The sequence below is a fragment of the Mastacembelus armatus genome, chromosome 11 (genome assembly GCF_900324485.2).
Source record: "Mastacembelus armatus chromosome 11, fMasArm1.2, whole genome shotgun sequence".
NCBI classification, from domain to species: domain Eukaryota; kingdom Metazoa; phylum Chordata; class Actinopteri; order Synbranchiformes; family Mastacembelidae; genus Mastacembelus; species Mastacembelus armatus.
The window spans coordinates 19444505-19471244 of record NC_046643.1 but is presented as its reverse complement, the minus strand read 5'-3'; the positions used below and the strand labels follow the sequence as shown (position 1 = coordinate 19471244).

At 41.4% G+C, this 26740-nt stretch overlaps 3 protein-coding genes and 1 long non-coding RNA gene across 8 annotated transcripts in view; 1 reads left to right on the top strand and 3 right to left on the bottom strand.

Moving 5' to 3' along the window:
- Nucleotides 1–293: 293 nt before the first annotated feature.
- On the bottom strand, nt 294–13696 carry LOC113126012 (uncharacterized). Of its 4 annotated transcripts, none has more exons than XM_026299748.1 (5): nt 13627–13696; nt 11311–11577; nt 8909–9211; nt 8463–8564; nt 294–424 (listed from the first exon to the last, which is right to left on the bottom strand). In XM_026299748.1, the coding sequence occupies exons 1-5, from the start codon at nt 13670–13672 to the stop codon at nt 309–311; spliced, it is 834 nt and encodes a 277-aa protein (XP_026155533.1). In that variant the 5' UTR covers nt 13673–13696; the 3' UTR covers nt 294–308. The 4 variants fall into 4 exon arrangements, with proteins under 4 accessions (XP_026155533.1, XP_026155530.1, XP_026155534.1 ...); XM_026299745.1 differs by lacking the exon at nt 13627–13696 and adding an exon at nt 12457–12609; XM_026299749.1 differs by lacking the exons at nt 294–424; nt 13627–13696 and adding exons at nt 6837–6858; nt 12457–12605.
- Nucleotides 3810–5663, top strand: LOC113126018 (uncharacterized). Of its 2 annotated transcripts, none has more exons than XR_003295239.2 (4): nt 3810–4729; nt 4847–5057; nt 5177–5355; nt 5490–5663. It is a non-coding gene; the product is annotated as an uncharacterized LOC113126018 (long non-coding RNA). The 2 variants fall into 2 exon arrangements; XR_003295238.2 differs by having other exon boundaries at nt 5173–5355.
- The window catches only part of LOC113126007 (major histocompatibility complex class I-related gene protein-like), a 30739-nt gene continuing 11095 nt past the window's right edge, over nt 7097–26740 (bottom strand). Inside the window, exon 8 of the transcript XR_003295235.2 lies at nt 7097–7904. The gene's annotated coding sequence lies outside the window, so the exon portion shown is untranslated. The remainder of the gene's footprint in view (nt 7905–26740) is intronic.
- Nucleotides 21626–26026, bottom strand: LOC113126016 (major histocompatibility complex class I-related gene protein-like). Its single transcript, XM_026299752.1, has 8 exons — nt 25889–26026; nt 25459–25722; nt 24134–24412; nt 23345–23647; nt 22751–22858; nt 22491–22519; nt 22320–22365; nt 21626–21978 (listed from the first exon to the last, which is right to left on the bottom strand). Exons 1-8 carry the CDS (start codon nt 25932–25934, stop codon nt 21905–21907), a joined length of 1149 nt encoding a protein of 382 aa, XP_026155537.1. The 5' UTR covers nt 25935–26026; the 3' UTR covers nt 21626–21904.

Sequence of the window (26740 nt, the reverse complement as noted above, 5' to 3'; positions counted from 1 at the left end):
CCGACGAAGCCGCCTCCGCTGGAGCTCCGCCCCAGATCCTCGCCACTGCAGACGCTGCCGAAGCGCCCTGACCAGCACCCTCCAGTGCCGCCTCGCCGGTTGCAGCTTCCAGCCCTTCCAGTTCCGGTCCCTCGGCGTCGCGATGTAGGTGACCGTGTCAAGGCTCAACCCGCTCCTGTCCGGCCGGTCCCCGCCCCCCGAGTGTCGTGTGCGAGGCGCCCACGACGAGGCCCAGCTACCAGCACCGGAGTGGCCGGAGCCTCCTGAGCCCGCAGAGTGGCTAGGACCACCGTAGTGGTCGGAACCTCCTATCCCCATAGAGTGGCCAGGACTACAGCAGCCAGAGTCGGAGCCAGGGTCTCCACAGCAGCCAGAGTCGGAGCCAGAGTCGGAGCCAGAGTCTCCACAGCAGCCAGTTTTGACACTGAAAAAGAAAAAGAAAATGGAAAACAGTGAAAGGAAGGTAGGCCGCAACCCCCCCAGAATAATACACATCACAAGATCATGGCGATTGCCTAATTTAAAAAAAAAAAAAAAAAGTAAAAAAAAAAAAAAGCATAAAATTAAAATGAGAAGTAATTCAAATAAGTAAAAAAAACAAAATAGCAACCACCAGAAAGTTTCAGAAAATACATTTAAAGTAAATAGAATAACATTGACCAGGACCTGGATGACTGAGAATCTCCCCAGAAGTGTGAAGTCTTAAAAATACATGTAAAGAAAGTATTACTCACTAGGACATCTGGAACAAGTCCTAGCCCTGTTGGAGAAGCTGCATGTCACTCACATTTCAGTTCATTCACTGTTTTTACCAGTCCAGGCCTCAATCCAACATGCAGTTCAACACTGTTAAAGTGTGGGGGAGGTTCAGGTTTTAAAGCTCGATCCAAATGTGTGTCAGAACAAACACCAAAGAGCAAATACCTCAATGTCAAATCTACTGGTTGTAAGAAAAATATATGAAGAATCTTCAGTCCCGTAGGTTTTGATTCTGCATTCATTGGGTGATGCACATTCAGATTCTCCTGAAAGCTGGACTGATTAGACAAAATAAGTAAAAGTCATGCCTCTAATAAGAAAGGGTGAAGCACGGATGACTGGCTCTGGCCTGTGATGGTAAGATCCCCCTGCAGGACTTTGAGGCAACCTGAGGCACACAGAGCCACGAGTACTTGACCTTGACGCCACTATGAGCAGGCACAGTGTGCGGGAACACTGACTTGTGTTTTTGTATAGTGCAGAAACACAGGACACAGTTTGACAGGAGGCAGGAAAAATTAAAACGTTAAATAAATAACAGGCAGGTACGGAAGACTGGTTCGCCTATGACGGGTAAGATCCCTCCTGCAGAACCTTGGGACAACCTAAGGCAGGCACAGCCACGAGTACCTGCCCTCAACGCCACTGTGAGCAGGCACAGTGTGCGAGTATACCGACTTGTGTTTTTGTACAACACAGAAACACAGGTCACAGTTTGACTTTAAACTGAAACATGGATTAGAATTTACTAATCAAACAAAAACAAGCTCAAAAACAGGCTGGTATGGAAGACTGGTTCGCCAATGACGGTTAGATCCCCCCTGCCGAACCTCGGGACAACCTGAGGCACAGCCACGAGTACCTGACCTCAACGCCACTGTGAGCAGGCACAGTGTGTGAGAACATTTACTTGTGTTTTTGTACAGCACAGAAACACAGGACACAATCTGGCATGAGACTGAAACATGGATTAAAATTTAATAAAGCCATAATAGAAAAACAAGTTCAAAAACAGGCTGGTATGGAAGACTGTTCGCCTATGACGGGTAAGATCCCCCCCTGCAGAACCTCGGGACAACCTAAGGCAGGCACAGCCACGAGTACTTAGCCTGGTTGCCACTGTGAGCAGGCCCAGTGTGCAACACTGTGTGTAACATTGTTTCCTGCTCTAGCACAATAGTATGAAACCTTATTTAACAGGAATGCAGTAGCATGGATAAAATCCAGAACAGCCTTGGAGGGTCTGGTGTGCTCTGCCTTTGAGTGGAACATGGTTATTGACACCTGGGACTGAGAGAGATACCCGCTCATTGTTCTCTAAGAACTTTGTCCCCCCCCTCCCAAAATTATAATCTTAAATTATAGTTTCATTCTTAGTGGCCAGGCATGAGACTGAAAATAGTATCATTTACATATGAGGACAACTGTTACATGTAAAAATCCCACCAACACCAAACAAACCAACCAAACCTTATAAAATTGTCTATATCTGAGTGAAGGTTAAGAAATGCAAAAAGTCTGACATGCAGATCCCCTTCAATCTTTCTATTTTCTTTATCAGAGACAAATGGTTGGACCTACAAATTTTAACATCTGGTATTAGATTAAATGACAACAATACATTTTGTTGAAGTGAAACTGTTTACCCTTCAGCAACCAAAATAAATGAATGCTAATGTCAGCTGAAGGAACATTTATGAAATTGTTAAACAGTGTAATTAATCTTCACTCCCTGTGTGACAGAAAGACAAAGGAGGCGTTCAGCCTCTTGCAGATGATGGATGGTTGGATGAATGGATGATAACTCTTGTTCTGTAAACAAATCTACTAAAACTGAAATGAAATCCAAGTGAGCCACAACAGGGTGAGAATAAAACCGAACATTTGGGGGGGCTCGTTATTCCCAGGGATGGCAGAATTGGAGGAGATAGGTGTTTTTTAAAACCTACTTAGACTGGAGGAATCTAGGCCTATTGGTTTTATAATTCACTCATTTCCTGGAAATTTGCAATGGGAGGGTGTTAATGAGAGAGAGACGGGAAGCTGCGCCCCCATCAGTCAATGCAAGCCCTCCCAGACCACCCCATAATTTACACCCTATAGCCTATGGAATATACATCCAGTAGTTACAGCTTCCTTTGGCTATAACTAAGATTATTTTGTTTCACTTTCTTCAAACAAGCAAGTTTACCAAGACAGACCTTTGCTACTAATGTAGGGATAAACATTTACACTACCAGTCAAAACCTTGTTATAAAAATGGACATAGTTTAATGTAATTAAATTAATTATCATTGTATTGGAAATGAGACCATAACACAAGTGAACACTTAGAAATAAAAGAAAATCACAGAATCTAAGTAAGTGCAATCAACAGGGTCACTATCCTGACCGCCTTGTTAATTGCCTTTTCCTCACCATAATAGCAGTATACACTACTGCTTCCTGTTGGGCTGTATTGTCCAGATTAACCTTCAGAAGGTGTCGTTTGTTTTCAGTACCCAACAAAGGTTGGGACACCACTTTGCTTTGTGGCATTTAAGGTGAATCTGCTGCCTTGCAGTACTTAAATGCCAATATAAAATGAAGAAATTGTGGTGGAAAAATTGCAATGAACCCAAACTTTTGACTGGTAGTGGATATTTTTGCACTTTATGACAGTTCAGTCCAGACACAAGCAGCTGTAGGCACTTTTTAGCTTTGTTATTTGAAAAACAGACATTTAAAAGCTACATGAAAATAAATTATGGTCCTCAGACAATCAAAAAATGAGGGAACATTTCTGAGACCCCCTGTACCCAGGAGGCCCCTCCTGAAGTTTTTGTGCCTGAACATAACCACGAAGTTTTAGTGTACTTAAACCTCTATTAGTTTTAGTTTCTAAACCTTCACTTAGCTCTAGTTCCTTAACCTAATAACATATGAAGAATACTCTGCAGCTACAACATTACACAGTCCATAATATAATATCACCTCTGGAGTCAAACATTTCTAGTGTTAATGAAATAACACCTGAACATTTCACTGTTTGCGTGGCTTTCTTGGATTTTACTTCATGGCAGATTCACAGAGAAGATAAAATTACCCTCTCTTAAAAAGGAGTAAAATAATGAAAAGATTGGAGTATTTGCATATAAAAGAATTGGCAGACCTGGAGACATGAGGTCTCCAGCTGAACCTTGTCTCCTTACTCGTGTGACCCTATCGACACACGGGCTGGTCAAGTGGGATATCGACCCACGTGTGACCTCCACGGCCCTCAAGGTGTTTACGGCTCCACGGAGGCTGAACACCTGGGAGTCTGCACCAGTCAGTTGGAACTGGAGACGCCTCACGGATGAGAGGCGAAACGTCTACAAGAACACCAAGCAAAGTACAGGTGCCAACAAATAGCACTTTTGCAAACAAACATAGAAAGGCCCTAACTGGTCAGTCCATCTAAACTTAGGGTCTTCTTGTTGCCAGTTTAAATTTTCTAGGATGGATCAGGTGGTTGTCAGTGCTTTTAGCTGGTGGCTAAATATATCTGAATGGGGAATGTTTAATTATTACACTTCTCTCTCTCAAATACATGTGGTCTAGTGAAGAACAGACCACATTTCTGCCTCAAAACCTCTGTAAGACAACATTTGCTACAGGGTTTGGGCCATTGGCTAAAACACATAGTTACTTCATGGGGGTGGTTGCAAGGCACCTTGTAGTGATCTCTACAGGACATGGGGCAAAGCTTCTCCTGGGTGATCCAGCACTTCATCACCAAAAGAGATCAATTGTTCTAATTACTGCCGGACAACATCAACAGTCAAGTTCAGCCTGCACAAAGTCCTGCCTCCCACTCCTCAGTCTACTAACAGTTTGCAAGAACCTGTTCATGGCCGCCCATACAAAGACCGTCCTCTCTTTCCTCAATCGTCTAATGTTACTTGGAACTGGACCCTCCTTACAGTCTCAGTCTAGTCTACTAAATGAGGTGTGTGACTTTTTAATACTAAGAATACTTGTTATCTGTCATACATACTTGACAAAACAGTTCTGGTGTAATGATGACATAAATTTTACAATATTCTTTGATTTTCTTTTCTGTCAGCTAGCTGGGTCTCAAACCCTTGGAAAAGTCCATCTTGAACCTAAACATCTCCTCTACTGAGAAAAGCCTCCTCAAACCCTTCCCTCTCATTCTTCAGTCCTCTGACTGACAGCAGCTTCACCTGAAATCCTCACAACTCCAGCTAAAAACTGGAATCTTTAAATTCACGTCTTCTTCAAGCTATTGGTGGTTTCCTAAATATTGGTATCAGGTATGTGATTTTTATTGATATAAAAATGACTTAATACACATATTTCATGAATTGACTTGACAAAACAGTAAGTAATTCTGGTGTCACAGAAAATCTGAAAACTTTTTTTTGTCAGCTAGCTGGGTCTCAAACCTTTGGAAAAGTCCATCCTGAGCCTGAACACACCTGATCTCCTCTACTGAGAAAAGCCTCCTCAAATCCTTCCCTCTCATTCCTCAGTCCTCAGACTGACAGCAGCTTCACCTGAAATCTTCACATATTCAGCAAAAACTGGATGACTCCAAAATATTTTTATCAGGTGTGTTTGTTAATACTAAAATGACTTTATATATATATATATATATATATTTTATTAATTGACTTGACAATGTTAAGTAATTCTGGTGTCCAGATGAGAAAACTTTTAAAACATTGGTTTTCTTTATTTTTCAGCTAACTTGGTCTCTAACACTTCAGACCTTTAACGGTGCTACACCAGCTATATGAACCTGAACACGCCTGGTCTCCTCTTCTGAAAAAAGCCTCCTTGAATCCCTACCTGGATCTGCTCTATCTATATCATTTATTCATTTTTTTAATTGATAATAAAAATTATTGAAAGATAAATTCTTGTTTTATTTAATTTATTCAATATTTAACAATGTAGATTGTATTATTTTCTTATGCTAGTTAAGAAACTATTAACATTGTCTCTAAAATTTCAATTAGCCAAAGACTTAAAAAACAAACTGAAGAAGAAGAATTAAAGAATTAAAAGAAAACATTAGTTAGAACCATAGAGCTCACTTTGCTTAACAGTAATGTTTTTGATGACAGTGTTACCCAACACACAACAAATAAACATTATACACACTTATCATTTCACATTTTCTCTAACATACGTCTCTAAAGCTCTTTCCCACTGGTAAACACAGGAAGGGAAAAACATTATTTGAACAGTGAGCAAACTATAAATGCCAGTTGTATCCAGCTTCAATAGAGCAGAGTTTTTCATGACTTGGTTCCATATTTGTCTTCAGGATGTACATGTAACTATATTCACATGGGTGATTAGTGTGATACACAGTCCTAACAATGGTTTCACAACTATCTACAGGTGCTGTAACACACCAGGAAACACAGCAATGATCCAACATCAATAAACTGATTAGTTATGTCAGATTATTGTAGAATCCACTTCAATGAATGTGGTCAATTGGCATTATCACTGTGTGGTCTTCACTAATTGTGCACTTTCTCACCTGGTCTTTGCTGTCTCTGTCAACTTCATCCTGCTCTCTGTCCTTCTCTCCCTCTCTATCCTCCTCTCTTGCTCTTGGTGCTGTCAACCAAAAGGCAAACATCGCAACCAAACACTCACTTTACTATTCATTCGTCTCTGGTTAATGTGAAGATCAAATTGATTTTCTTTCATCTGTTAGTGAAGGACAATGTGTATAATCGCAGTACTTTCTAATATTCTACAGCTATTGCTATTTCAGCGTCACTTTCCCTAAAATAATGAAGAGCATCAGTTAGCTAACGGTAGCTTGTTACCTGGGCAGGCTGCTAGCAGGCTAGTTAGCTCAGAGAGCTAACATTAGCCGAAAAGCTAGCGAGCGTTTTTTGACAACATTCCCACCATGAAACTAAAACCAGACACTTTCTAAGTCACAGTGATAACGACCAGTTTGACCCAACGAACTTTGTCAGGACGTTCAACTATTTTATTTCCTGTTTCAACTTACTTTGCTTTGTTGAATTTCGCGGTTAACTGCGTCTTCTTCTTCTTCTGTGGTTTTCCTGGCGTGGCGTTATTTCTCTTTATTGAGTGTTTAGACAGCAACATGGAAACAGTCCAAACAAACAAACAGGACTGAAAAAATATTCAGGAAGAAGAAAAGTAACAAACTGAATGTGGACTGATGTCCTCTCACTTGTATGTTACAGGTCAGTCAGAAAAAGTTTGGTTTCAGAGACTCTTGTATTATTTGTGAACATTATAATAAACTGTTCATGTCATTAACATAGTAACATAAAAAAGGACTTTAAATCTGCTGTCACTTTTAAGGACAATCATTTGTTTAACAGAGTTTGAACATTTTACAGAAGCTACATTTTCTGAAGGTTCAATCATCCTGCCTTATTCAGCTGCTCAGTTACTTCATATAACATTAGATTTAATTAGGTATAAAGATTTTATTTCACAGTCTCAATGTTAAAGGCACAAAACACTATAAAAAGCTTTAAAAAGTGAATTGAAATCTAAACCAGTGTAATGACATTAAAAGTATATTTGTTTTTACATGTCAATGACATAAAGTTGAATATATTTGATGTAATCAGCTGAGTTTGGTGCAATAGTTTGTAATAATCAGTTTGATAGTGTTGCAGGAAAACATCTGTAAGGTAATTCAGTTAAAGTCTGTGTGACACAAAATGTACGGTCACATTTTATGAAATATGTTATTTATGGGATTTGTTGATGTTTGTCAGAGTTTTGATAAAAGACAAATCTGACGACCTGGACCATGAGGGTCAGTCACAAGTAACTTGAGCCCAGTGAGGCTGTGAGAACTTTCCTGAGTTGGTCAGTGGCTCCTGAGTTTCTGGTGTTTCATGGAATAAAGATGCAGTAAAAAGTGTTAAGATTGTTAGTTATGCTGTTCTGTAAGCAAACAGATAAAACAATATCAGAACAAAGATACAGCATCATATCTGTTTGCTCCATGACCTACTGAGGAAATCCTTACTGAAATGTTGGCATGTGAATACTGAATGTGTGACTAAGCCTGGAAACACAGACACTGAAGTTATGTGTGTGGTTTTTGGATGTGGATAGTTTGTAACTGAAAGCAGATACTATATTTTTCATTAATTCAGCCGAGCGAAGCTGCATTAAACAGAAGCACCTGTCTCATTCTGCCACAGGTTTACTTCTTACAATTATAACATCTGGATTCAGTCTCTCAGAGAGCTCAGAGCTGTTACCAGGAGCTGTAAATTCAGAAACACTCTGTTAATCCACTAATCCTGCAGTGAACAGTTCATCTGTACAATAATCTGAAATCATTTTAAATCTACAGCATAAAGTGAGTCACATCATCCATCCATCCATCCATCCATCTTCTATACCCGCTTTTTCCTTGTTCAGGGTCACGGGGATCTGCTGGAGCCTAGTCACATCATTTGAAATAGAATAAAAGTCAAACTGAAAAATAAACCCATTCTTCTGTTTAGTCCTCACTTTATTTCTTCTCACTTCTCTCCTACATCATCAGAGTACAGTCATATTATCAGGACTCTGTGGCTCTGAGCCTGACACACTTACTGCTGGTTGTTTCAGACTGTGGACTTCATGACACAGTTTGGTCATTTAGTGAAAAAGTCAATTAAACAGATCATCTTTTCATTTTTCTCTCTCACCTTGTTTCTCTCTGTAAACCATGAATCCAACAGCAGCGATGAGGACGAGAACAAGAACAACCAGTGATATGATGATGAGGATGGTCGTGATACTGGACGTCTCTGGTGAATGAAACAACAAAAATATGAAGACAGAGATGAAGCAGGTTAGAACAGAGGTGCAGCCTCCATCAGTTTATTCATCCATACATAAAGGTTTGTTGCTGTATGTGTGGAAAATGCTTTCAAACTTTCTAGGACTTTAGAAATCAAAGAATCTACTGAGAATCTTGTTTGGTTCACAGGATCTGACCAGTGATCCTGGGATGATGAGCACTGGTTCATTCAGTTATTGAACTGGTTTGTTAATATTAGTTTGTTGAAGATACATTTCCAGCTGAATTGCAGGACAAAGGCTAAAATACAAACATCAAGTAACATTCAGCTCCCTCTGATCCCAGTCTTACCCCAGTTGGTCCTGATCTGGTCTTTGTCCAGTTTGGTGACGATGTGGTTCTTAACTCCAGAGAGCTGAAACACACAGTCGTACCTGCTCCAGTCTTCAGGTCTGACTGATGAAAGGTTCAGGTCAACCCTCATCTGGAAGGTCCCGTCCTTGTTGGGGAGGATCTCTCCGTGGTCCACGTCCTCATGAAGCTGCTCTCCATCTTTCCTCCAGAACAGGTCAGCTTTGTCAGGGTAGAAACCTGTAGCGTGGCAGCTGACTGGAGAGGAGGGGGTCTTCTGGAGGAGAGACACTGAGGGGAGGTCTGCACACAGACGGACAGACCATGGAAGAAATACTCAGTTATTCTCTCAAATAGAAGAACCAATAGAGGTTTGTAAATATCATTGCTGTCTTTCCACTGCCTGTGCTCTCTCCTTGTTCCAGGAATAAAACCCTGTAGTTCCTCCATCCTGCCTTTCTGATTTGTCTGCATTTAAGTCCACAGTTTGTTAGACCTGACAAGTCTTTGTCTACAAATTAACTAGAAGCTACAGTTACTAGTTCAATGTAGTCAGATTAAATCAACAGAAACATCTCAGTGGGGCTCACTGTGTCAGTTCATGTTCACTGTAACTGCACATTAGAAATTCAATATTCACATCATGACACTACATCAGGTCATGTGACTCTACCTGTTCTCTGCAGAGAGCTGCTCCCATAGCTCAAAAAGGTCTTCAAAAACTGAGGGAAAATCTTAGTGAGGACGTTACTAGAGACATCTAATTGAGTTTTGTCACTGTCCCACTTGTATCTGTAGGTTGCAGCCTGTTCTGTGTACAGCCATGTCTGTGTCTTTGCGTTAAATGACATGAAATCTTCTCCATCATAACCAAGGAGAACATGTCCATCAACCTCTCCAGTCTCATCTCCATTCTCCCTCTTTCTTTCACCTGCTGCCCTGTGTGAAAATGCAAATCAACTGCATCAGTTGCTCGTCTGTGATTGGCCCTTCGTGTTTCGCCAACATCCTGCCCTGTCCTGAAGCTGATTGGTGTTTCACCGCCTGAGAAGCCAAATCATTGGTCACAGTATCAAACCTGCCACTGGAGTTCCCTTCTTCCAGCCCTTGGTCCACATGATCCATTATCTGTTTCCTGATTTGTCTGGCACTCATCTCTGCTTGCTACTCCAATCAAGTTCCAGTGACATCATCAAGAGTGGGTTTTAAAAGAGGTGTCATCACCACCATTTGTGGCAGCTGTGATTTTGTGTGAGCAGTTTGCCATGCTGTCCTCTTCATGTTTGCACTTGTCTAGTACATTTAGTGACTTAACTGTTTATTCTTTTGTAAGAAAACTCTGTCTTGTTTCTCTTTGTGCCTCTTTGCTAGGGTTGTGGAACCCTTGAGTTGACCAGTGGCTATAAGGAGGTTTCTTAGTGTACTGTGTAAACTTTGTTGTGCTTTTGGACTCAGCTTGGCTTGTTAGTTGTTTGTACTTGGCTTAAATTATTTTTATTGGGAAAGATTTGTCCCATTGAGATTCTGTTTTATTGTATGTAGTTTGATTTTCTTTCTTTTTTGGGTTTCAGTTGTTTCACTTAAGGGACTTCCCCTTTTTGGGAACGCTTTGTGTTCTAAACCTCTTAAGAGTGTTACAGACTTTTGTTGGTACCCATTTCTTTATTCTCAAAGACGGTCCTTGTTAGTTTGTGTGTGTGTTACAATAAATTTCTCCCGTTGGCCATTTTACATCTGGCTCACGTATTAGTTCCTCTTCCCCTAGAGCAGGTCGTAACACAGGACTATCTTCTTTAAGAGGTTAGACTACAAACACAAATCAAAACATTACAACTAAGTTGAGCAGGTCTGATAATCAGTTTTGAAAATGAAACATATGATTTAAATCTACTGTGTGTGTGAAATAATTGTTTCAGAGCTAATTCCATGATCTTTTCTTAGAGTATGAACATGTGCATAAGGTGGTGTACTGTCTGATGAGGTCTGGGGAGGGTTGGGGCTTTAGATCCTGCAGGAGCACTGGGCTGTGACTGTCCACAGGTTCTCTGGTGTGAATAAGAACATACATAACTGTGGACAAACGTGTTACTTGAAATGTTGGTGCATGTATTTAGAAACTGTAGGTTTGTGTGTGTAAAAACATGCAGATGTTGAGGGACATGTTTGTTGTGCTGTTAATACTTTTTGTCCTCCAGTGTGTGGTGGGGTATGAGGGACGGTTCTACAGATGATGTGGGGATGGAATTAGACTAATGATTAGTTTTACACTTTGATATGTAGTTTCTCAACATGCATTTATGTTCTGTGTCTACCAGGTAATAGAGTCATGCAAAATAAATAAATCAATTATTAACAAAACATGAAAATAAACACTAGTTAGTACAAGTCAAACATAAATTTACCTTCAGTTTGGTTAAAGTGGTGATTTATTTCCTCAATCAGAGCTTTTGAAAGTTGATGGACTGACATGCAGGTGTTAACATTCCACTCCAACAGCTGAGAATCATCTTTGATTAACTTTTCAACCCAGTCCTGTCTGGGTTCAGCAGTTTTACTGTCACTGTCACAATAACCAGCCTCAACTCCATCAACTATCAACACAGCCACAAACTCTGGGAAGGTCTGTAGTCCAGAGGATGCAGTGGTGAAATATGTCAGAGAGTGTTTCACTGTAGGACAAACCAAAGGTTTCAGGTCAGACAACATTATTTAAAAAAAGTATTTTCATTTATAATCAGTTTTCAGTTCTATGAGCAGAACAGACTTTCACTTCCTGTTGACTACAAAGAAATAACAGAGTTGTATTTGCTTCCCAAACCTTCATTTATACATTATGAAACATATTAGAGTGGGTTGGCTGAGTGTAAAAGCTCCTCACCAACAATGATATTTATAAAACAATTAACCAAAGTAACAGAAACAAACAATAAAACCAGAACCAGGTTCAGGCAGAGCCGTCACAGGCAGGTATGAGGAGATTGACTTTATGTGGTTTACCAGATTATTCCAACTGACTGGTCATTTTTTCTATTAGTCCTGGTCTAAATCTTTTTTCCATTAATCAGATGTTTGTCATATTTATCTAATTTAAAGTCAGCTTATAGATGAATGTGTCGAATGAACTTTAAAGAAACTCTGACAACTTAGTCTGGCTCTATTGCAAAAACAGGAGAAAAAGTTTTATGAGCGTCACAAGATCCAGGAGACATGAACTTTCAGTCTTTCTTCACAACTTTCCTAAGTCCCACCTTGGGTTTATGATTTCCAACCACTATTATTTCCTATTAACTGAATAAAACACATGACTGAGAGTGTTAATGTAACTGATTAAACATTTCACACAGCTGAAGAAAACTAATGTATCTTACAACAAGCAGTGGGCGTTTCACAATTTGTAACTGAGACTTGAGCTGAGAAACCAGATTCATGTTTGTCTTTTAATGATAAAGTATTTTAAAGACTGGAATGAAAGTGAGAGTAAAAACTGGATGATCCAACACTTTTCCACAACTAAATGTTTAAAACAGGGTTTTTAATGTGGATCTTACCTGAATGTGTGACAGGAAGCAGCAAAAACAGAAAAAACAGCTCTATCATGTTTAAGGTTGAACAGCTGTGCAGTAAACAACACATCCAGGCACATAACGGTTTTCACAACAACAAGGAGTGGAGAGTACTACGTTTTTTCTTTGGGTGTGAATCATGATGGAAAATGGGAGGCAGGAAAATCTGGAAACTGGAGACTGGATAAGTAGAAAGTCCAGAAAGTAACAGGAGCAGGAAAACATGGAGCAGAGACTGGACCAGAACTTGGATTGTGACAATAGTAGTTATACATGAAACAAGTACTTTTACTTTTGATACTTTAAGTACATTTTGTTGATAAAATATTCAAAGTTACTGGTGACCTGTCCAGGGTGGACCCCTGCCTTTCACCCAAAGAGAGCTGGGATAGGCTCCAGCTGATCCCTGGGACCCTGGTTAAGGAATAAGGGGGTCAGGTCAAACAATTAAAAAAGAAAAAAATCAATTTTCATTTATTATCAATTCTCAGTTCTTTGACTTAAACATAAATTGCCTAAAACAAGAGTTATACTTATTTTATAAATCTTCATTTACACTTTATTTAACATAAACAGGTTATCTAAGTTACATGAGTTACATATCAAAAGGTTTATTCAATTGTGAGGAGGCGAACTAAGAACTAAGAACAATAGAAATCCTGCCTCATGTGTCACACTGGTAAAAGTAATAATAACATAAATCCTTCAGGGTGCATGTCGGTCCTACACAGACCGACCTAACAAACCTGATGTGGCCGTAAAACAAACAGACCCACCTCATTTACCAACAACCACAAAACTAAGAAACAGTAACAACAGAACAGGCAGGTATGAGCAGATGTTGTCGATGGTCCTGAAGTTACAGTATTTTCACTTCATGTGGTTCAGCAGATTTTTCCAACTGGCTGGTAATTCAAGAGTAAAAGTCATTTCTCTGCTTTGACTCAGTCAGTCCAGACCAGTTCACAGCTTCTCTGTCAATGATTAATATGTTTCAGTCAAGATTCATGTTCGTCTTTGAATGAGAAAGTCTTTTCAGACCGCAGAACAACGTCCAAAGAGAAACTACGGGGCCAAACGCTGAACCAACACCGCAATCAAACAAATGAGTTTGGAGAAATAAATGTTACAACTGGATTTTAATGTGGATCTTACCTGAATGTGCGACAGGAAGCAGAAAAAGCACAAGAACAAGCTCCATCGTCTCCAGACGGAGGAAAGTTTGTCAGAGAGTCACGTGATCGTTCACACCCAGTCCAAATATTCAGTGTGGGATATTGGTCAAAATGAAAGTCTGAAATATTTAATATGTAACCTTATGCATTTTTAAAGTCTTCTTTTTGATTTTATAAAGTTATTCTCACATATATATACATATATATTTTTTTCAAAGTATATTATGTAATTTTATGTTTATATTCTGTTTCCATCTCAGCCCATAGACAGGAATGGGAAAAGAGCAGACAAAGACCCACTGTTGCTCCCAGTGGGCTGACCAAGGCTTTGTAGCTGTAAACAGAACAACCAGCTTTTATGTTGGTGCCAAAGCCTCACTTGAACTTTCATTTCTCACCTACTACATCAAGTAGCCAAATAATTCTTCTACCATAAGATGGACCTAAGAAAACACCATGGAGTGAATAGTTTGTCTGTGATTAGGGATTTTATGCTGTACAAGGTCACTGAGCAGTTTCAAAGAGGCCTTGTAACGTTCCCAGCTGAACCAATGACTTTACTCTCTTATAACTGATGTTTATAAAGACTTTAATTCCAAAACACTTTGGAAAACACAGTAAGATTAAAGACAAAAACAGAACAAACAATAATTAGACATTTGCCTGCTAATAGTACAAAATATACATAAATCTATTCAATAATATAAACACATTTGTAATTTAATCAGCCCAAACCATAAACTGAACAATACTTTCAAACTGTTACACCCTCGCCTTATACTATAGTATGTCTGAATGATATGAATGACAACAGCCGGACTTTAGGGAGACATTAAGAAACATCAGATCCATAAAGTTCATCAAATAAAGACATTCATGTAAACAATCTACATGAGGGAGCAAACTGAGTGGAACCGTCACATTGACCAGGTAAGTTCACACTAAGTAACATTAACAAAGGAAATAGTCTAATGACCAGCTGCTAACTAGCTGCTTAGCATTAGCATTAGCTAACAGCTTCTAAGTCACTAAATAAGCATGTAAAAACGACACCTTGTGCCCTTTGTCAGCCAGGTGCTAGAGAAACCTTTCAAATGTGACTTTGTACAGTTTTCATATCTATTCAGTGAAACGTTTATCTAATATTTACGGAGCGACTGCGTCAATACGCACCGGCACCGCTGTTGCACTTCCTGTTTCCTGGATTTCAAAACAAAAGCATGTGTGGTATAAAAAATACTGAAAACCTTTGAAAAACAAATAAAAATACAAAGTCCACGTTAATTTTACTCCACATTAAGTCTCTAATATGCCAACATATATAAATAAAGTGTTCTTAAGTAATATTTGGCTCCATTTAATAATAAAGTCCTTCCTTGTGAAATCCTTAGTGAAGTAATCTGTGGAACTACACCGCCCTCTATTGGTGGATGTGAAGGTGCCAGGCCAATTCAGTGAATGGGGGATTTAATGGTCATTTACAGGCCTCCCTCTCACACACAGCTGATCAGTTTAAACTTGTGGCAGTCGACTACGTTTGTAAATCTAACGCAGCTGCAGGAAGAGGCAGTGAGTTGTTATATTAAACAGAATCTGGACTGCTAAACCCTCAGACCAGTTTAGGGCGGCTGCATGAAAATCCACAGGTTATTGTCGTAACTTGCAGGGGATTTGTATCAGTAGAAGAAGACAAGTGGGCTGTAGATCCACGACTGTCCATAACTGTCAGGCCCAAAAGAGCTGACTGGTAAAATCCAGACACCAGAGGCTGACGGTGAGGACCGGCTTGAGTTCACCTATAATAAACCAAACCACAGAACAGCAGAAACTGTTGATAAACTAGTTGTACTGATAAGAATAAAAGCAGTAAGAAGAATCAGAAGTTCCTAGGTCTCTATGCAGGTAAGTGTGTGGGGAGTGGAAAGGCAGTGTCAGCCTTCAGTGATTTCATTAAAAAGCCAAATTGTGAAATGCACAGACAAATGCCATATTAGAACCAAAGGAGGCTGTCAGTGGCCCCTATTGGGCACCTTTGATATTGCATGTTGTGAAGAGGTGGAACCCAGCATGAGTCATCACAGAGCCAAAGACACCAGTATCCCTGGTAGACAGGACGAGCAGAAGCAGGAGGAAAGAACACCTGAAGACTGGAACAGGGAGCCAAAGGTCTACAGCAGCAGTGATGCTGAAAAAGGAGAAGTATGCTGGAGTTGTAACCAAACAGGGCACCTCAGGGTCCTACCAACCCATGGACGTACAAGGGGGGAAACATTATTACCAGTCATATCGACACGACCACAGGAGGAGCCCACTATAACAGTAACCATACAGGACCAACAGTTTATAGTGGACACAGGAGCAGCATATTCATGTATTGGGAGAAGTGGACTGGGTCTCCCTCTCAGCTGCATCAGTGAAGAAAGTTGGATTCTTTGGAAAACACAGACTGTCCCCCTCACACAATGATAGCAGGAAAAACTGCTGTAGCACCTTTGCTATATTCAGCCCACAGGCCTGTTAACTTATTATTGTGTCCAATGAGAGCCAACACCATGTGGACACAAGATGGTCTGTGAGTTGAATTCTGACGGAGACAGGAAGTCAGTGGAGCGATGCTAAAATTGGACTGACATGATCACGTCTTTTTGCACCAGTTAACAATCTGGCCGCTGCATTCTGGACCATCTGCAAACAGTAGAAATATATAGTAGCACATACCTGAATATTCAGTGCAGGTCCTTTGGTGAGCCATAGTGAAGCTCTGAGTCCTTTCAGAAATTCCAAAGTGTCGATCATTTTGTAAAATTGTTCTTCAACTGTATTTCAGGGTTCCAGCTTGTTAATAGTAAGTTTTCTACTTTTCCATATTTCCTATTGGTTTTCCTTTTTCCTCTTGTACATGAAATCATTTCCTGTTTTCTATAACAGGCAAGATTTGGTTTTTCCTATTTGTCTTGACAGGGACCAGGAACCATAGAAGATGATTAATTCAAGAAAATCTCCACATTTTCCCAGACAGGATTTTTCCCTCAAAGCATCTGGAGAGCACTGATGATGCTGAATGGACTGTAACACTTGTTCCCATCCAGTGAACATTTGAACTGATGAAGAAAGTCTCCAATATTAGAAAGTCAAGCTGTTGTGTTTGATATATTTCCTCATGTGTACAGTAGTTACAGTACATGATACTATTAGAGATTCAGTCTGATATGAAACAACAGATTAGATGAGTGTTGAACAGTCACACCATCATCACCAAACTGGACAAAGCTGTGACAGGAAAAGCAGCTGTAGTCAAACTTCTCTTTATTGAGTGTTTAGACAGCAACATGGAAACAGTCCAAACAAACAAACAGGACTGAAAAAATATTCAGGAAGAAGAAAAGTAACAAACTGAATGTGGACTGATGTCCTCTCACTTGTATGTTACAGGTCAGTCAGAAAAAGTTTGGTTTCAGAGACTCTTGTATTATTTGTGAACATTATAATAAACTGTTCATGTCATTAACATAGTAACATAAAAAAGGACTTTAAATCTGCTGTCACTTTTAAGGACAATCATTTGTTTAACAGAGTTTGAACATTTTACAGAAGCTACATTTTCTGAAGGTTCAATCATCCTGCCTTATTCAGCTGCTCAGTTACTTCATATAACATTAGATTTAATTGCACAATATTAAAAAAAACTATAAAAGCTCACAAAAAAAAACATATAAAAAAAAAAAAAAAAAAAAAATTCCCATCTCACCCCTATGGGTGGTGTGTCTTCCTCAATCTCGGGTCCTCTACCAGAGGCCTGGGAGTTTGAGGGTTCTTCGCAGTATCTTAGCTGTTCCTAGCACTGCGCTCTTCTGGACTGAGATCTCTGATGTTGTTCCTGGGATCTGTTGGAGCCACTCTCGCAGTTTGGGGGTCACAGCCCCGAGGGTGCCATTTACCACGGGGACCACTGTTGCCTTCACCTTCCACATCTTTTCTAGCTCTTCTTTAAGCCCTTGGTATTTCTCCAGCTTCTCATGTTCCTTCTTTCTGATGTTGCTGTCACTTGGGATCGCTACATCTACCACTACGGCTTTCTTCTGTTGTTTGTCCACCACTACTATGTCCGGTTGGTTAGCCATCACCTGTTTGTCGGTCTGTATCTGGAAGTCCCACAGGATCTTAGCTCGGTCATTCTCCCTCACCTTTGAAGGCGTGTCCCATTTTGACCTTGGGACCTCCAGCCCATACTCGGCACAGATGTTCCTGTACACTATGCCGGCCACTTGGTTATGGCGTTCCATGTACGCTCTGCCTGCTAGCATCTTACAACCTGCTGTTATGTGCTGGATTGTCTCAGGGGCATCTTTGCACAGCCTGCACCTGGGGTCCTGCCTGGTGTGGTAGATCCCGGCCTCTATCGATCTTGTGCTCAGGGCCTGTTCTTGTGCCGCTACGATCAGTGCCTCTGTGCTGTCTTTCAGTCCAGCTTTTTCCAGCCACCGGTAGGACTTTTCGATATCAGCCACTTCTTGTATCTGTCGTTGGTACATGCCGTGCAGGGGTTTGTCCTGCCATGATGGTTCTTGCTCTTCGTCCTCTGCATCGGGCTTCTGTTGCCTGAGATATTCACTAAGTATTCCATCGCTTGGGGCCATCTTCCTGATGTACTCATGGATCTTGGCCGTTTCATCTTGGATTGTGGCTCTGACGCTCACCAGTCCCCGGCCTCCTTCCTTCCTCTTAGCGTACAGTCTCAGGATGCTGGATTTGGGGTGAAGTCCTCCATGCATTGTGAGGAGCTTCCTTGTCTTGACATCAGTGGCTTCTATGTCCTCTTTTGGCCAGCTTATTATGCCAGCGGGGTATCTGATGACCGGCAGGGCGTAGGTGTTGATGGCTTGGACCTTGTTCTTCCCATTTAGCTGACTTCTTAGGACTTGCCTTACCCTCTGTAGGTATTTGGCTGTGGCTGCTTTCCTTGCGGCTTCTTCCTGGTTCCCATTTGCCTGTGGGATTCCAAGGTACTTGTAGCTGCCCTCAACATCCGCTATGCTGCCTTCTGGGAGTTCAACTCCTTCAGTCCTGACAACTCTCCCTCTCTTTGTTATCATTCGACCACACTTGTCCAGTCCGAATGACATTCCAATGTCGTTGCTGTATATCCTGGTGGTATGGATCAGTGAGTCGATGTCTCGTTCAGTCCTGGCATACAGCTTGATGTCATCCATGTACAGGAGGTGGCTGATGGTTGCCCCATTTCGCAGTCGGTATCCGAAGCCAGTCTTAGTGATGATCTGGCTGAGGGGGTTCAGGCCTATGCAGAACAGCAGCGGGGACAGAGCATCTCCTTGGTAGATGCCGCACTTGATGGAGACTTGTGCTATTGGCTTGAGGTTGGCTACTAGGGTTGTCTTCCACAGTCCCATTGAGTTCCTTATGAAGGTTCTTAGGGTCCTATTGATGTTGTACAGCTCCAGGCATTCCAGGATCCATGTGTGAGGCATTGAGTCGTAGGCTTTCTTGTAGTCAATCCAGGCGGTGCACAGGTTGGTCTGCCTGGTCTTACAGTCTCGAGCGACCGCTTTATCCACCAGTAGTTGGTGTTTTGCTCCCCTGGTGTCCTTACCTATTCCTTTCTGGGCCCCGCTCATGTATTGAGCCATGTGCCTACTCATCTTAGCCGCTATGATGCCCGACAGGAGCTTCCAGGTTGTGCAGAGGCAGGTTATCGGACGGTAGTTGGATGGGACTGCTCCCTTTTGGGGGTCCTTCAGGATCAGGACTGTCCTGCCTTCAGTTAGCCACTCTGGGTGAGTCCCATCCATTAGCAGCTGGTTCATTTGAGCTGCCAGGCGTTCATGGAGGGCAGTTAGCTTCTTTAGCCAGTAGGCGTGGATCATGTCAGGCCCCGGTGCTGTCCAGTTCTTCATGTTGGAGACCCTTTCTCGGATATCTGCCGTTGCGATGGTTACTGGTTCTTGTTCAGGGAGGTTGCTGTGGTCTGCTCTCAGGTCTGCCAGCCACTGGGCACTGGTGTTATGTGATGCCTCCTTCTCCCATATGTCTTTCCAGTATTGTTCAGTCTCCAGCCTTGGTGGGTCTGCCCTCGTGTTACTGCCCTCCCACTGAGAGTACACCTTGGATGGTTCGGTGGAGAACATCCTGTTTATTCTCCGTGCTTCTATTTCTCTGGTGTACCTCTTCAGGCGTGTGGCCAGGGCTGTGAGTCGTTGTTTGGCACTCTCCAGGGCCTCTGGTATGGACAGCCTGCTGTATTTCTTACCCAACTTTATCCCCCTTCTCTGCAGTTCTGATAGTTGGCTGACTTCTCTCCGTGTTACCCTTATTTTTGCCTCTAACCTCCTTCTCCAGGCAGGGTACTGCTCCTTGGTGGTGGGATGTATTCTGTGGCCAAGCATCTCAAGGATCACTGTTGCCGTGGTGTATATCAGCTTGTTGGTCTCAGTGATGGTCACAGTGGGGATTGTTCGTAATGCTGCATTCACATCTTCTAGTAGACTTTCAGAGAGTACTTCACTTAGTCATGGTAACCGGCTGCGGAGGTTCCAGGTGTCCATCTTGCCTACGATCTTCACTCTCAGGTCAGCTGCTCTTGTGTTGAGCGTGTCGGGACTTGTCATTGGGGCTTGGTACCCAATCTCGGGTGGGGGTGGTGTTGTTTCCCCCCTGACCTGGCGTCCTGGCTCCCCCTTGCCGTAGCATTTGTGTTGTATTTCTTCAATCTCTAGTTGTGATAGCAGCTGCCGTTTGCGGATGTTGGAGCACTGAGCTACTAGATGCTTTGGCCCTAGTGTGGATGGTGGGTTTCGGAGTTTCCATAGGTCCCACATCCTCTCTCTATATATATATATATACATATATATATATATGTATATATATATCCACCACTATTATGTCCTGTTGGTTAGCCATCACCAGTTTGTATAGTGACTGGATAGCTCAGTGCTTAAGGCCGCTCTCCAGTGTGCTACTAACCTACCTCATTACAAAAGAGCGACCAGGGCAACCTGATGAGAAATGGGCTACTGGAACAAGACACTCGTGGACGAGGGCTGACAACAGTGAACTGTTGGAATGCTACTACATGAGTAACCCCAGTGATAGGGGTTACATGAAAAGGATGTGGGACCTATGGAAACTTCGAAACCCACCATCTATACTAGGGCCAAAACATCTAGTAGCTCAGTGTTCCAACATCCGCAAATGGCAACTGCTATCACAACTAGAGATTGAAGAAATACAACACAAATGCTATGGCAAGGGGGAGCCAGGACGCAAGGCCAGGGGGGAAACAACACCACCCCCACCCGACATTGGTATCAAGCCCCAATGACAAGCCCCCACATGCTCAACACAAGAGCAGCTGACCTGAGAGTGAAGATCATGAGCAAGATGGACACCTGGAACCTCCGCAGCCGGTTACCAAGACTAAGTGAAGTACTCTCTGAAAGTCTACTAGAAGATGTGAAGGCAGCATTATGAACAATCCCCACTTATATATATAGTAAACAGCTAAGTTTGTTGCCATAGTTTGATGACATCTTTATTGAGCATGAGCACTGTTAACGTCATCCAATATCCTCTGCCTTGTCTATAATATATTTGATGTAATCAGCTGAGTTTGGTCCAGTAAAGTGAAAGTGACTTAACTGGCCAAGTATGATGACCCATACTCGGAATTTGTGCTCTGCATTTTAACCCATTCCCAAGTGCACACACACAGCAAGTGAACACACACACACCCAGGGCAGTGGGCAGCCAGTGCTGCGGCACCCGGGGGACAGTTGGGGGTCCGGTGCCTTGCTCAAGGGTCTCACCTCAGTCGTGGTACTGAAATTGGACAGGGCGCTGGCTGTTCGCTCCGTTCCCACCGACAATTTCTTGCCGGACCTGAGTCTCGAACCTGGTTACAAGTCCGACTCCCTAACCATTAGGCCACGACTGCCTAGTTTGTAGTTTGTAATAATCACTTACAAACACTTTGGAAAGACAAGAGCTTATAACAGGTTTAGTGCAGAGTCTTCAGTGTGTTTCAAAAGTAGAAAAGTCAAACTAAAGCCCAGAAATGACGACTACAGGCCTGTGTATGACTTCCTACTAATCAAAGACACTACATTAGAATAACTGCAGTACCTACTGATATAAGTTAATAACAGAAATACTTCAAGGTGCAGATCATCACTCTTTTTTGTCTCTTTGTGTCTTTGGTCTCTGGCTCATTCTTAAAGCTCTGCAGAAACAGCTGGACAGCAGCATCACTTCTCTCCAGATGTTGTTGCCCCTGGAGTGTTTTCCTCCACAGTAACGTTTGTGTCAGATCTGTCACTGACTGGAAACAAGAGAAATATGAGTTTGATGAGAAGCTTCACTGAATCTTCAGAGTCAAGATCAATTCATAAACAGACAAGATGAATATTTGATTAGACACTAATTAAAGTTCATACTGAAACATCATCAATGTTCATTAGTCAGGAGATAATCAACACTATTGATTTCTGGTGTAACAGACATCAAATGTGAGCAGTCTGCTTCCTGTAGTTACACTGGATCACTGACTGAATGTCTCTGTGAATGTACAGACATCAGTTCAATGGAAATACAGGATGAAAATGGACATTATGTCAGTGGAACATTATGTGCACAGAGTAGCTGAAATGATGAAGTACTCACTGTGATCACATTGGACCTGAACTTGGGTTTGATGAAAATTAACAATCTAGAGAAAAGATACAAAGTTTGATCAACAGTAACATACTAGACACCTGAGATGACATCAATAATATAACACAAATTACATTTTTGAAAGCAAATGAATTTCAGTTTTTATAAAGAAAAACTTACTGTTTCCTGGCTCGAAACCTGAAATACCTCTGAAAGATTACAGAATGAAAAGTCAAACAGAATTCATGAAAAGACAAGAAAACCTTTTTACCTATTGTGAAGAAAGAATTTCACATATTGCTGCTTTGAATATAAAGGCAGGAGAGCAACTCTTAGCAAACACACTGTTCAACTTTTCTCCTTCAGATGAACCTGTGTGTTCAATCCAACACAGGAGTAAAAAAGGCTTCATGATGACTGAGAACATGTTTGTCCCTCACCGTTGTTTTTCTTCCTCCAGATGAAGAGTCCAGAGATGCAGGCGGCCAGGAGCAGCAGTCCTACAACAGCTCCAATGACAGCAGCTACAGGAAACTGTGGGTCACCACCTGGAACCAAAACACAACATTCACACTTTGTCTTTACCACTGGATGGAGATCAGTAGGTTTAGTTTATAGAATCCACTGTAGGTTTGACGTGTTTGAAACAGATCAGATGAAAAACATGTTAAAATGGATTCAGTCAAATAAACAGCAGTTTGACTTTATTTCAATTGTTTGTTTTTCCTTCAATACAGAGATAAGAACCTTGTTTCCTGCTCAGACGACGTCACTGTTCACAGAGACTAAGGCGTATGTTGTTAAATTAACTTATAGAAATGATGACCTAAATTTAAAAGAAGCAAAGTCTGTCTTAGAATTGTCCTTTGAACCAAAGGTAAAGACTAAGATTTAAAATCTGAGTCAAAACAATTTGTCTAGACCTGAAATGACAGATGTTTGAAATCAAGGTCAGTATTTGGTGGAAAAACAAACAAACAAACAACAAACAGTTGTGTATTTCCAGACTCCATCACATCTGATCCCAGTCTTACCCCAGTTGGTCCTGATCTGGTCTTTGTCCAGTTTGGTGATGATGTGGTTCTTAACTCCAGAGAGCTGAAACACACAGTCGTACCTGCTCCAGTCTTCAGGTCTGACTGATGAAAGGTTCAGGTCAACCCTCATCTGGAAGGTCCCGTCCTTGTTGGGGAGGATCTCTCCGTGGTCCACGTCCTCATGAAGCTGCTCTCCATCTTTCCTCCAGAACAGGTCAGCTTTGTCAGGGTAGAAACCTGTAGCGTGGCAGCTGACTGGAGAGGAGGGGGTCTTCTGGAGGAGAGACACTGAGGGGAGGTCTGCAGAGGAAAGAGAAGGTGGGAAAGAGATGGATATATAGACAGTGGAGGAAGAGTGAGTGAAAGAGGTGAAGGGGATAAAAGGGTTAATAGGAAAGGGACAAAAGAAAAATGAAATTAATGCAGAGATTAGAACAAAATAACAGGAAAGTAGAATGAAAAACATGCAAATCTTAGCTGAATGTCTGTAACAAAAAAAATTCATTGTGTACCAATCCCAGCATGCAGTATGTTCACACAGAGACAAGCACTCACCAATCAACCAACTTAACCTGCATGTGTTTGGACTGTGGGAGCAAAAAAACCCATGTAGACATGGAGACAACATGCAGACTCCACACAGAAAGACCCCGAGTTGACACTCCACCAAAAAGAAAACCCCAAAGACACAGTATAATCTGTAGCTTCAATACAATAGTAACTGAGTCTGATCAGGTGATATCAATAGTATCAATGTCCATGAAACTACAGGTCATGTGACTCTACCTGTTCTCAGTAGGACATTTTCCCCATACTCCACATACGTCTTCAGTAGCGCAGGGAAAACCTGAGTGAGGTCTATCTTATTGCGTTTCATTCTATCTCTCTCAGCATCCCATGTCAGTTTGGTGGTAACAGCCTGTGGTTTAGCAGCGATCCATGTCTGTGTCTCCAGGTCCAGTGATATAAAATCTTCTCCATCGTAACCAAACTGATTAAAACCAACAACGTCTCCTGTCTCATCATCCCAGTCACAGCCACTCATCCTCTGTAAAATGTGGACACCTGAAATAGAGACAGACAGAGACTGTAATTAACAACGATGTCTGGATGATACCTGCAGTAGACAGATGAGCTTATTGTGCATGATGCTCTGCTGTTCCCACAGTCTTGTTGTGTGTTTATGATCCAGGAGCTGAGAATCCATAAGTGATAAAACCCAGTTTCTAGTTTGTACTTTAACAGTGACAATGGTAGTTATTGCCAGTGACAATAAACCAAGTGATCCTCTCTACCTGCTTCCTGTGCACATTAAACTGCACCTGTCTGGATCTCCCTGTGACTTAGGGTTTGGATGCCGACTGTCCAGCTGAAAGACCTTTGACACATACTAATCCAACAAAGACAATAAAATCCCAGTCACAGACCAGCACAACTGGTTCACTGACTGGGCTGTAGCCTGAAAGACTTACTGAGTCATCAGGTTTGTACTGATCAATCAAATGTGTGAGGTCTGGGAATCTGCACCAGGGAAGATCAACAACAACTGACATGAGGACTGGACAATACAGGAGCCTTCATCCCCACTGCCATCAGGCTCTACAACACTTTAGCCAATGGAAGATGACAAATGACTTACTGACTATTCTCACTGCTGAGTTAATTATCTACAAGTCTACCTGAATTGAATAAAGTTAACCTTATCTTTATCTTAGATCAGTGAAGGAAATAAAGGCTGTTTTCTGACCCTGGTTGTGTTTGTCCTGTGTAGGAAATGTGAACATTGTGAAGATGTTTGTGTTGATGTTCTGAATTTCTCTGTGTCAGGACAGAAATGAGTTTGTGTTGGACAGACCCAGTTAGAAAAGTCTGAGCAGTGCTGATTTATGATCCAGCTGTTTTAACAAACTGATACTTCCCGTCTGAGACTCTTTCATGAGACACTAACATTTTCCTGCACTCTGCCACAAAAATGGTTGGGATGTTTCTGAGCGTGGCCCTTTCATTTGTAAGGAATAACAGAAAAGTTTCAAAGCTTTTTAGTGATAAACCTGCTGATGCAAAAACAGTTTAGCAGTAAAAAGTTTCAAATAACTGAGTTCATACTGTACCTTCACTTTGGTTCAAGCGACGCTTCAAATTATCGATCCTGGTTTTTAATGATTTAGGTTCAATCTCAAAACACTCCTGCTGGTACCACTCCAGCTGCTGAGGATCATTGAATATTTTTTCCATCCAGTCCTGTTTTACTTTAAAGTTCCTGTTAATGTCACAGTACCCCGCCTCAATGTCATTAACCGTCCCAACAGCCATAACTTCAGGAAAGTTTGGGATTCCAGAAGATACAGTGAAGAAAAACCTCAGGGTGTGTGTCACTGTGGGACAAACAAGGTTTTAATTCAGTACAAACAAACACATCATCATAACACTCAGGTTTAAATATGATATATTCAGTATGTGATTACGTGCAAATATTTTAAAGTGATCCAAAACTTTTCCACAACTAAATGTTTAAAACAGGGTTTTTAATGTGGATCTTACCTGAATGTGTGACAGGAAGCAGCAAAAACAAAAACAGCTCTATCATGTTTAAGGTTGAACAGCTGTGCAGTAAAAAGAACTTAAAAGAATTTACCTAACACACATCCGGGCACATAACGGTTTTCACAACAACATCGAGTGGAGAGTTAAGTTTTTTCTTTGGGCGTGAGTCATGATGGAAAATGGGAGGCAGGAAAATCTGGAAACTGGAGACTGGATAAGTAGAAAGTCCAGAAAGTAACAGGAGCAGGAAAACATGGAGCAGAGACTGGACCAGAACTTGGATTGTGACAATAGTAGTTATACATGAAACAAGTACTTTTACTTTTGATACTTTAAGTACATTTTGTTGATAAAATATTCTAAGTTACTGGTGACCTGTCCAGGGTGGACCCCTGCCTTTCACTCAAAGAGAGCTGGGATAGGCTCCAGCAGATCCCTGGGACCCTGGTTAAGGACTAAGGGGGTCAGGTCAAACAAGTAAAAAAGAAAAAAATCAATTTTCATTTATAATCAACTCTCAGTTCTTTGACTTAAACATAAATTGCCTAAAACAAGAGTTATACTTATTTTATAAATCTTCATTTATACTTTATTTAACATAAACAGGTTATCTAAGTTACATGAGTTACATTTCAAAAGGTTTATTCAATTGTGAGGAGGCGAACTAAGAACTAAGAACAATAGAAATCCTGCCTCATGTGTCACACTGGTAAAAATAATAATAACATAAATCCTTCAGGGTGCATGTCGGTCCTACACAGACCGACCTAACAAACCTGATGTGGCCGTAAAACAAACAGACCCACCTCATTTACCAACAACCACAAAACTAAGAAACAGTAACAACAG

What these genes read in the sequence shown, in the direction of transcription:
- LOC113126012 (XM_026299745.1), bottom strand. Translation starts at nt 12,541, where the DNA reads ATGTGTTGTTTACTGCACAGCTGTTCAACCTTAAACATGATAGAGCTG. An exon ending in CCACTTTAACCAAACTGAAG is followed by an intron (nt 9,212 to 11,310) that starts GTAAATTTATGT and finishes GTCTGTGTGCAG; the next exon opens with ACCTCCCCTCAGTGTCTCTC. An exon ending in CCAGATCAGGACCAACTGGG is followed by an intron (nt 8,565 to 8,908) that starts GTAAGACTGGGA and finishes TTCATTCACCAG; the next exon opens with AGACGTCCAGTATCACGACC.
- LOC113126016 (XM_026299752.1), bottom strand. Translation starts at nt 25,934, where the DNA reads ATGATAGAGCTGTTTTTGTTTTTGCTGCTTCCTGTCACACATTCAG. An exon ending in CTGGAGGAAGAAAAACAACG is followed by an intron (nt 22,520 to 22,750) that starts GTGAGGGACAAA and finishes GTAATCTTTCAG; the next exon opens with AGGTATTTCAGGTTTCGAGC. An exon ending in AGGTTTCGAGCCAGGAAACA is followed by an intron (nt 22,366 to 22,490) that starts GTAAGTTTTTCT and finishes TCTTTTCTCTAG; the next exon opens with ATTGTTAATTTTCATCAAAC.